The sequence below is a fragment of the Gobio gobio genome (assembly GCF_949357685.1).
Source record: "Gobio gobio genome assembly, chromosome: 7".
Classification (NCBI taxonomy): Eukaryota; Metazoa; Chordata; class Actinopteri; order Cypriniformes; family Gobionidae; genus Gobio; species Gobio gobio.
In genome coordinates, this window is record NC_137103.1 from 17,592,214 (window position 1) to 17,604,321 (window position 12,108).

Below are 12,108 nucleotides of genomic sequence, written 5' to 3' on the forward strand. Positions count from 1 at the left end.
CACAAGTTTCGGAAAAATTTTTTTGAGTATGGGTCTATCTGACGTCAGCAAGGGCGGAATGTCCTTTTACGGGCCGTATGGGCTCTTCTCCCAGAAGGGCGCGTGAGAGAGAGCAAATGCTTTTAACACTTTTAAGCCATTAACGCTGTGCTCAAGCCAGCTGCGCTGCAGTCACAGGACTTCACGGAATCAACAATGTCACCATAGAAGTGTGTTTTTGGTTATCAGGGCAATATCATACCCTGGTTTAGGCATACAAACACCTGTCTCACCACTGTTTCTTAATTTTCTCCATCTGGTACTGTAGACAGCTCTGTATTGATCAGAAGGCGAGAGGAAATTTGATAGGTATAGAATCTTGCCACTTTATATCAGTTCAAAGCAATTCAAGATAATCTGTTCTTTGGACAAATCAAGTCCCATGCTGGTGAGAAAATCCTATTAGCAAATATATTTTTTTGGTTGTCTTGTTATTTGGATTGAGATCTAGTTGGGTGGTGTGAGAGAGACAGAATCTGAAAGATTGTGTCTCATGAGTAAGATTAGGCACACATAAAGGATCAATACTGTTACTGCTTCATCTCTGTAACATACTTTTGGACAAACAGTGCATTTATATCCCTCTCTGCTCTGATTCTCCATATCTCTTAAATGATTAAGCTTACATTTAGATGCTTGCAGGTTCACTTGTCATTCTCTCTCTGTTTCCTCAAGTAACTCGTTTTTGACATCAATCATCAATTTGCATGAGCAGAGCGGTTGGTTTGTTCTCCACAAAAGTTGTAATTCAGTGAATGCCCCTCACATTATCAGAGATTTTCCTGAGCATAGTATAGATATATATATCAATATCTTGCGAAACTTCATTCTCAGAAACTGGCTGAGAAACACTCGCACCATCGTGAAACAATTTAGGACCTTCTTCTTCTTTATGTCCATCTGTGCAACAGGGCACATTAGGCAGCAAGCATATTCCATTGTTTGTGATTGGCTGCATGGAATAAAACCAAATAAAATCGCAAGTCCCATCCCAACTAGTGAACAGAACCAATCAGAGTTGATGCTGCTCTGAGAACAGTTGAAGTTATAGTGGAAGTGAGACTGACTGAAAATGTAGGGAAAGAATCTGGGTACCAGTAACGTCAGGGAGGCCAGGATAACTACTTAATCAGACAAACAAAATGTTTATCAAGACAGGTTAGTGCAGTCAATCAGTGTAGGGATGTCAATGTGATTGGATGTCGTGCTGGGATCATTTCGCTACCCTATTTACTTTAGTGCACGCACCCTCCTGCCGGTACATTACTAAATACCGGTGCGCGCCGCACAAACAATTACGCGCTCAAATTCCCGTTTTTATTTTGCGCTATTATGTAGTTTGTTGGTTTGTATAACACACAGAAAAATGGATATGCGTGTCACAAGGATTACAGACCTGTCGGCTATTGATGTGATATGTTTAAGATAACAGTCAAGAAAACGCGAATACAACTCACGTGAGCAGAGAAGGACAGAATCTGTGCATCATTCGTTCAGTTGATTTTTGATTTAATATTGGAAGTAGAAAAATGAGAAAACAGCTCGTTTTTCATTTTTTCAGAAAAACGAGATTTCAACTTGATTTTTCGTTTTTTGTTCAGAGGTAGAAAAATTAATAAACAGTTTGAATATTCGATTTCTACACATGGGCGGGAATTATACATCCCTTTCTGCTGATTGGTCAGCCGAAGATCAAACTATTCCGTCATCGGTTCTTCCTCAGTTCCGCACAGCAGAATAAAAGTCCTGCGCTGCTACAGCTGTACAGATTCTTAACGCGTTTATTGCAGCTACATTTCATATTTTTCTCATCAAACAACCAGACTAACGAATGGCTCGACACAACCCGTACCGGGGCGGGGCAGAGCCTAAGCCAAGCCAAGCCAAGCCAACTTTATTTATATAGCGCTTTTAACAATGCAGATTGTTTCAAAGCAGCTTCACAGTGTTAAATAGGAAAATAATGCAACAGAATTCTATTCAGCCGTACAGCCGTTCCGGAGAAAACGGTGATGTCATCAGCTCATTTCAAATATCATACAGTGACAATGTGGGCTTTAGTACAGTAATTAGATAAGTAATTTAGTTTATATGGTTAATTGGGGCGGCAGTGGCTCAGTGGTTCATATAGGTTGTCTACAAACCGGAAGGTTGGTGGTTCAATCCCCGGTTCCACCTGACCAAGTGTCGAGGTGTCCATGAGCAAGACACCTAACCACAGCTGCTCCCGACGAGCTGGATGGCTCGCACCGCCGTCGGTGTATGAATGGGTGAATGTGAATGTGAGGCAATATGTAAAGCACTTTGGATGGCCATAGGTCTGTTGAAAGCCATTTACCATTTAGTTTAATAATTAGATTTATTTGGATATTTAGTTGAAAAATGTATTTATTTATTATCCCCAACTGAGCAAGCCAGACAGAGACAGGGCTTTCGTCTGTGTAGATATAAATTCACCTCTTAGCATCAGCTGGCAGTAGGCTATATATGACGGCTGTCAAAGCCTACCTTGGTAAAAGGGTTACTTCAGTGGTTTAGCATTAAGCTTTGTATTTAAACTGGGTCATTTATGCAGTAGAAATGTGAGATTATTTTTGTATTTGGTGCCTTCTAGACTGAGAAAAGACAGAAAATGTATTTTTGTCAAATGTGGATGAAAGACAACTCTCAGAATGCACTTGCTTCGCTGCCCTACGAGGCCACTCCGTACACCATCGTTTTGATCTTCATAGTAATACAATCATTTCGTTCAGTTAGAGAATAAACACTACAATTAAAACCTGAACGTGTCTTTTCAATAAAGTGTGAGTGAGCCGAACGAAAGTCACGGCACAGACGCAGCAGTGTCAGATTTCATTCATCACAAAGAGCTGAGCAGAGCTGAGGTAACGTTAAGCGCCAGTCTGGCACGTTTTCAGATCACATATGGAAGCTAAATTATCACAGGAATTAATTGAAAAGTTGAAACACAGACTTTACTCTGCACCGCGCTCCGTTATGATTGTCCGTGTGGCCGTCTGTGTCTTACATTCTGTGCGTGAGATCTCTCCCCTATGGGCGGGTTGATAACATGCAGAACAGCTCCATCTAGTGGCTGTAGTCTTTAGCCTCTGGCCAAAAAATCCTCTGATGATGCAAAAATGACGATATTTGCATCATCTGAGGATTTTTCCAGAAATAAAATGCATAATTCTCTCGTCTCAGGGGGATATGAGGGGGGAAAGTACCATAATTTGAATATACTACCGTTTCTACTGATACAAAGCCTAATGCTAAATCACTGAAGTTACCCTTGAAGTAAATATATATATATTTGAACATGAACGCGATCATCTGTGAAGGCAATCAATCATCTCTTCCTAAATAATAAACATGAATGACCATCTGAAGGTATGCTGAGGATACATTACAACTTACTGTCATGTATCATATGTGGTGTAATCGCTAAATAAGTGTTTCAATGGCGGAAAGACGTCAATATAACAGCTTGTAAACTAAACAATGTCATGTAACGTTAGGATCACATTTACCTCAGGCAGTCATTCAGTGTCCACAGAATTTTATTCACTAGAGAAATCAACTCTTTCACTAAATATATGCACTATATTAGCCTATATATTCATTATATTCTACTTAACCTGTTAGGGATGTCTTGATTATTTCATGCATGTTAAATAAACCTGTCATGAAAATGACATGCACTGTGTATAAATTATTATATTTCAACAACGAATTGGAGAAAATATTTTATAATTAGATTTAGAAGTTAATGCAAAGACTGCCTAATGTGAAGTTTACATGTTTGCATAAAATGTGTTATTTGAGTGTTGATTATTATACCTAAAAAATAAATAGCAACTGAAATTAGGCTAATAGTTTGGGCTCTGTTGTTAACCTTTAATATTAATGTGCAAGTAAGGGCTCCCCATAGTTTACAGTAATATCTTCAATAAACTTTTAGTTATAATTTAATTCATTCAAGGACAGACACTTTTTTTCTTCTTCAGTAAACCACTGTTTAATAAAAATAAATAAAAAGCAATTTTGTAAAACTGCTGTCCCGAACTCGTACCGAACCATGACTTAAAAATCGAGGTACGTACCGAACTGTCAGTTTTGTGTACCGTTACACCCCTACTAAATAGACTTCACTATAAAATATACATTGATTCTTAGCTACTGTAGTAGTTTTTCAGTCAAGAGCAGTGAGTGATTTTCTCTTTGTCTTTTGTTGTTGTATTAACATTAAAGGGATTATTCACAGTGCAAATACAAATACATTAAAGAATCATATATGTGTACTACTGAGCATTAACATGGGTTTCATGGAGCAGAAGATATGATGACAAGTTGCCTATAAGTATTGTAATGGCATGTTATCAATAATCTTTATTGGAATGTAAATGTACATCCAAGCTTAGCTGCAGGAATCTCTGAGGGCAAAAGACATAAAAAATTGGTGTACCCACTCGGAATGGTATATGTTTATACTTCTCATCCAACCACAATCAAATTCACTCTATCCGGATGGCACAATTTATCTGGATAGGTTTGAAATGAGTAGAAAGTACAGATAATTGTGTGAAAATGTAAGGAGTAGAAATAAAAAGTCGGCTGAAAAATAATTACTCCAGTAAAGTATAGATACCCAAAAAGGTAATGAAGTATTTGTACTTTGTTACTTGACACCTCTGAATATATCACGAGTTGCATATATGGATTATGTTACGATATATTTGCATCCGCTTTAAAAAATAAATAAATAAAAAGAGCAAATGCGAACAGGACATTACAGTGATTAAGCCCAAAGTTAATGTGGGTGGGGATAATTAACAGTGTATAGCCTATAACGCATCGTATGCATTTTGTAATAATAAAGCACATTTTATAATTGACCATATTTGCCAGAAAAGTCGCACCGAGTGTAATTCACATGACGCCAGGTCATGTTGAGAGAGAAACACGCGAACGTTGCATTGTAGTAAAATCTGCATTTTATTATTATTATTATACATTCAGAAAAATACCGGTAAATAAAACACAACATTAACATTATAAACACTATTAACACGTACGCTATGTGTAGGCTATTTTACTTCCCATCAGTGTATGACAAATCCTTAAATGAATGGTATCCAGAAAACAACAAGAATGAAAAATATAAGTAGCCATATAATAAAAAATATACATAGAAGCCTAGCCTATATAAAATAGTCTAGGCCTATATATTATGCCATTTATTACAAACAACATTTAGTTTAAACACCAAGCCTAAATTAATTTATTTGAAATGAAACATATCGACGTTGGGCTCGTCGGTCGTGCATCTCTCATTCGGTCCAAAGTTTCCATATTTGCAATGTAACATTTGGATGCTATTATACTATTTATGTAAAGAAGGCTTTGTATTTCAGTCCAGTCCCATACTCGTATAGGCCAAATCGGCATCTTGCAGAGATATGAGTTTGGAATAACAGCAAGTACTGACTTGCACAGCCTTAATATTGTACAACAGACAAATTAAATTAAACAAAACTTTTTATATGTTTGGTTTTATTTTGATAATGAACAGGCTGCAATGCAAGAACTGATATGTTATGTGACTGCGCGAGTCACCGGCGCCATCACTTAATTTTTTCCTCATTCGAAACAGTAAAATATTTATTTTATGTGTGTACATTTAAAATTACTACTAAATGTCATGCCTTTGAAAAATTAAGAAACCAACAGGATGCGCTGCTTTAGCGTGTCTCAGTCTCATATGAACATCTCTCTGACGCACACCAGAAACATGAACTAAAATACAGCGAATAATGGACGTGCCTACTTTAAAAAGTCAACATTTCAATTCTTTGATGTTAAATGCATTATATAAGTCACTTTGGAATAAATCACGGCATTTTCATGATAAAAAAACGTCACTTTACAGTATGGAAAATAAGGTAGGATATAGCAAATTATTTTGCGGACCCCTTGCACTTTCCTGGACTAAAACCGCTGGTCTACACAGATGAAAGCCCTGTCTAGGCTCTGCCCCGCCCCGGTACGGGTTGTGTCGAGCCATTCGTTAGTCTGGTTTTTTGATGAGAAAAATATGAAATGTAGCTGCAATAGCTGTTAAGAATCCATACAGCTGTAGCAGCGCAGGACTTTTATTCTGCTGTGCGGAACTGAGGAAGAACTGATGACGGATTTTCGGCTACCAATCAGCAGAAAGGGGCGTATAATTCCCGCCCACGTGTAGAAATCGAATATTCAAACTGTTTATTCATTTTTCTACCTCTGAACGAAAAATCAAGCTGAAATCTTGTTTTTCTGGAAAAAAAAGAAAAAGCTGTTTTCTAATTTTTCTACTTTCAATATTAAATCAAAAATCGACTGACCAAATGCTACACGGATTGGACAGGCCTCATTAGATTATTTTTTAAAAAATTATTCAGTCGCAAATTATATTCATCAAAATCACCGACAATGAGACATTTTGGCTGTTTTGTTTTACATTCGACTGCATTATTTAATTTCTAGATGTTTACCAATAAATAGAATACTTTTTAGATTATATTGGTGGTAGGCCTACTTTTATATTTAAAATATATATATTTTATTAGTTTATTAATGTCTTGTCTTCTGATGTTATTTTATTAGTTTGTCTTGAATAGTGCTTGATGACTTTAAAGGGATAGTTCACCCAAAAATGAAAATCCTGTCATCATTTACTCACCCTCAAGTTGTTCCAAACCTGTAGGAGTTTCTTTGTTCTCCTGAACACAAAATAAGATATTTTGAAGAATGTTTGTAAGATAGAGCAACCATTGACTACCATAGTATTTTTTCCCTACTATGGTAGTCAATGGTTGCTCTATCTGCTTGGTTACAAACATTCTTCAAAATATCTTCTTTTATGTTCAGCAGAACAAAGAAACTCATACAGATTTGGAACAACTTGAGGGTGAGTAAATGATGACAGGATTTTCATTTTTGGGTGAACCATCCCTTTAAGCAATGTTTCATAAGACGTTTTTGAATTGCTTAATGCCATTCTGATGTAATATTTATATCGACTTTATATACAAATTTATATAAAATAAGCAAAATAAATATTTATATTTATTTATTTATCTGTTGGGTTATTTTCTAAGAAATCCATAGAAATCCATGTCCATATCTTATACCATATATGATATGAGTTGAGGGCGGTGACGGCCCAGAATTCCCTGCAAATATCTCTTAATATCTAGTTTTAGTTTTTCGACTTCTTCAACATTTTACTCATTAAGTGTTATTCACGATGCAAATAGCTATTAAAATTTACAATTTTCGAATTGTTTAACAGGATCATTTTTGCAACGCGGCACAGAGCTCCATGTTTAGCAACAATCTTTTACACCTCACAACACGTGACTCTGAAAGCAAGTTATCCAATTGCAACAGCAGAGATCGAAAAAAAAAAAGTATGACAGGTGGGAAAGTGAATCAGATGTGAAGATATACGTACCAATACTAACTGTTCTTCTAGCAATTTCCCACAGCACGAGCCCAAAGGCCCAGATATCGACTCGTTTGTAAGACTCAAAGCAATCTGTTTGAATGGAGTCATCCAGAACCTCAGGAGCCATGTAGCGCTTTGTCCCAACTTTAGGATTGTTCCCTACATCCAGCTCATTTGTGTCCTGAAAATGCACCACAGCGAGACCTGAAGAACACAAAAGTGTGACCAAATGTATCATTATCATATAAAACATGATCGTTGCACAACACGCATTAATCACATGTCCCTGGATTAAACACCTGGGCATTTGCTTGTGTGCATTCTACATTTAAAGGATCCCATTAAATGGGAATAGGAATTTGAGGACAGACATATTGAAAGACAGCTCTTTTCCACAGCTCAGCAAAAAAAAAAAAAAAATGGAAAGCTTTCATCCAAGTGCGAAAGAATTGAAGACACTTTCAAATATAATAATTTCCAGATTGTATTTATAAATTTAGAGAATGTGGTATTGTAAGTCAGCATTTCATTGGACAAATATTTGCATACACCCCTAAGAGCACCATCTAAGATGCTGAGATGCATATGAGATTTATTTCAGCATAGCTTGATGGCTCAAAAGCTCATTTATTTTTTAAATGTTGTATAGCACCCTCTTGTGGGGATATACAATAATTCAATTTCATGTGACATGAAGTAAACATGAACAAACTGTCCAAAGGTCTTGAAAAAAAATTGTTTTAGCTTGCAGGGGAAAAAAATAGCATTAAGTGAAAACCTCTAGTCCCATAAGGACAACATGTTTTCAAATCCTGACTAAGAAGAGCGTGTTCATTTTCTTAATGTGCTGTATGTGGTTTCAAGTGCTCTATAAAAACTAATCTTGTGTTCCACTTCCTGTGTACAGAAGAGTTCCCAGATATGTGTTAGCTAAAAGCTACCTAATGGGTTTCCGTCAGAGTTTTAGGGGGAAACAACTGATTTCTTCTAATAACAGCCCTGGTGTTGCAGAAATGAGCCCTGGAGCTCTAGAGTGAGTCAGAGTAAATTTAATAAAGACATATAAATTAAAGTGTCCGTCCTCCATGAGCAAATAGCTCGGTTCTGCTTTCTACTTATTTGCGTATAAAGAGCAACATGTACAATAGGTAAATATTAAGGGAATAGACAAGTGATTTTCACTATTAGAAACGGACAAGTGACTGATGGACGGAAGTGGGCAACAAAATATTTACAAATTTAAAATCCATTAATCTGTCATCTATGATTCACTTCCATGATTATGGCCCTGGCCTAACTTAATCAGCCTAACAAAAATGTTGTATACATATAAAAATAAGCAAATATAAAAATGGCTAAAAATAAATCACTTTTTTGGAAAGCTTGATACAGGAGGCTTCAAGGATAACTGCACGTTTAGAAAGTAGTTTCAGATTGATAATGTGAATGTGATAATGTGTTATTTTTTTATCATACCTACACTGATTATTGAACATTTTATGCACAACTGAACTTAAATGAAATGTTCAATAATTTAGCGCTCTGTAGTCATTTATTTACATACATAATCATAGATCACATGGTGTTTTTGAATGTTTGCTGACACTGTCCAAAATACACTGTATATAAATATTTTAAAGATTCTAATATAAATTAATATGAATCAACAGCATGCATAAAATAACTGATTTTGCTTCAGTCAGAAGCCATTCTTACCAAGATCTGCGATGCAGCACTGGCCATTTTTGTTCACTAAAATATTTTTGCTTTTTAGGTCTCTGTGAGCTATGGCTGGTTTGCCTTGTGTGCCAAAGATCTCCACATGCAGATGGGCCAGGCCGCTGGCGATGGACAGTGCCATCCGCAAACAGGCAGAAGCATCCAGAATGCTGAGTTGCAGGTAATCGTAGAGAGATCCCATTTCATGAAAATGTGTGATTAACCACAACTGAGTGCTGGAGTTACGTGATGTCATATCTGATGCAATAAAGCCTGAAAAAAAATTATACAAGGTAAACTTTTTATATTACAAAGTTATGGTTAAGTGAAATTAACATCTTTTATCGTTGTTCTGTATTACTAAACTGAGGTATCCCAATGAAAGCAAATGTAATTTGCAAATGGTTTGATTTGTGTTTTAATTATGATAGGTGTATATGATTTACCCAGAATATTCTCATGTCGCAGTAGGACAGTGTTGTAGATTTCTGTCTCTCTGAACCAGGATTTCTCATCTCGAGATGAGAATATTTTCACAGCCACACTTTCGCCCTGCCACTGACCCCTCCAGACCTCTCCATACCGGCCTTTACCTGACAGAAAACAAACATAAGCTAAATTAACTAAATTAAAACTAAACTAGTTTTACTAACTAGTTTTTGATTAACTAAGCTAAATTGGTCTTAGCGGTTTAATAATGCCACACCATAGACTTCTAATGTTATATATACAGATTTCAGACTAAAACATTTTACCCATTTGGTAACACAAGAATAATGGTCCGTCATTAATAGGAAGTAATTCCTATGCAGGAAGTAATGCAGGACTAATGAGTAGAACTACATTAACACTTCAGCTACGACTATTAACTAATATAGAAACAATCTTACCTAATCAGTAAGTAATATCAAATTTAGGACTAAGACAATACCTTATTAGGCAATCAATAAATTACTGAAGGAGATTGGCATCAATAAGAACTAATAGGTAACTATGACAAATTATCAAGAATTACTAATTAATTACTATTCACAACATTAACGTGTCTGAGATGTGAGCAATCGTCTTTTTTTGCTCTCAACATGGTCAAAAAAATGCATCACTAAATACTCAGGTGTTACCTAGACACTCTGCAAGAACTACTAGTGATCTGGACCATTATTTTAAAGTGAAAAATAATGGTCCAGGTCACTAGTAGTTTACACAGTTAGTAGTTTAACTTACTAGAGGTGCAGAACACCACATCGCAAATTTTCAGGACTGCACCAAGCTAAAATAAATCATAATCATTACAAAGAGTAAAGATAAAGCATCTAACAAGGTTTACGTGCATTCATTCTAATGGCTTGTTTTCCCCCACGGCAAATGTGACATTTTGTGGGCGTTCCCAGTAATGTCGACCAAGTCTATAAAAAAATTATTTTCTAAAAATATAAAAGTTTTCTAACAAATGATACATACGTTTTGACTCTCCTTGCTATAGTTTGAGTAAGGAGTCTTTAAAATTGTGTATGTCACTCAGACAAAAAAAACTCTAAAAATACCTTCAGGGCTTAAGGGGTTAAAACGTATAGTATATATTATTTAAACAATTTAAATGACCGATCGTTTGGCTAGATAAGACCCTATTCCTCGTCTGGGATCGCGCAGAGCCTCTGAAGCCCTTCAAAGCCCTTTGAAACTGCATTGATTTGGACCTTCAACATTTTGGTCGTCATGGAAGTCAATGGTGTGGAGAAAAATCCTGGAATGTTTTCCTCAAAAAACATTTTCTTTTCAACTAAAGAAAGAAAGACATGAACATCTTGGATGAGATGGGGGTGAGTAAAATATCAGGACATTTTCATTTTGAAGTGAACTAATCCTTTAACAAGTGACTATCTCCTAAATTCGATATTACTTAGTGATTAGTTCAGCTTGTTTCTATACTACTTAGTAGTAGCTGAAGTGTTAATGTAGTACTACTCATTAGTCCTGCATTACTTTCTGCATAGTTACTTATTAATGACGGACCATTATTCTAAAGTGTTCCCAATCATTTTGCAAAACAAAAATAGGCTATGTAAATTAGGGGTGTCGCAATATACCGGTACTAGTGTGATATTCAAAGCACGAAATATTGACATCATGTTAATTTAGGGTGTGACAATATACCGGTATTGGCGATAACCAAAATATTTAAAATGAATAAGACTCTTAGATAGCATGACATGTAAATACTCCAGAGTCGACTGGAGACCGTGGGGGTTTTTTTCTCCCTCCCCATTACACAATGTTGCAGCCATAAAAATAGTTCAGCTTTGTTTGTAATGTCAAAGTAGTTATATTTTGTTTAATTTCTTTATTAAATTAATTTAGAAAAAATGTTTGGAGCAATTTTTGTTTGTTAAATTAAAGTTTTTGTTTTTTAAAGTAACGACCAAGCGGCAGACAGTGAGTTAACCACATGTTTGATCAATTTATCCTCTCAAAACAACACATGACTTGTCTTGCCTGTAATCAAATCCATAGCTATAAAACACTTCAAGCATATCACAATGTTAGTTTAAATATTTACTATCACCACCACAGTAAAAACGCATTTTTGACAAGCTGAGGCAGGCTGATGCTGCTCGCAGCTCGCATCGGCGCTTGCAAACGAAACGGGCTATACAATCTAAACTAATAAACAAAATAAAAAACAAAAAAAAAATGCAGGTTGTCTTACCTTACACCTCTCCACAAAATTAATATAAATCCGATTTTCAATTCCCGCGCTATAGGCCATGCAAATTCAGTTCACGTAAACGAAAGCAAAAAATTCAAGCTGCATTTTATTTATCAGCTCATTTCAAGATCAAAGACCGCAATATGAAAAAAAG

At 35.9% G+C, this 12,108-nt stretch overlaps 1 protein-coding gene across 2 annotated transcripts in view; it reads right to left on the reverse strand.

The window, feature by feature from the left end:
• LOC307129489 (activin receptor type-1-like) overlaps window positions 1-12,108 on the reverse strand; it is a 128,930-nt gene that overhangs the window by 23,443 nt on the left and 93,379 nt on the right. For both annotated transcript variants that reach the window (XM_079821945.1, XM_079821944.1), the window contains 3 exons: window positions 9,694-9,840; window positions 9,245-9,520; window positions 7,535-7,732 (listed from right to left, as the gene is read on the reverse strand). In XM_079821945.1, the coding sequence (XP_079678071.1) occupies window positions 7,535-7,732; window positions 9,245-9,520; window positions 9,694-9,840 (621 nt within the window). The remainder of the gene's footprint in view (window positions 1-7,534; window positions 7,733-9,244; window positions 9,521-9,693; window positions 9,841-12,108) is intronic.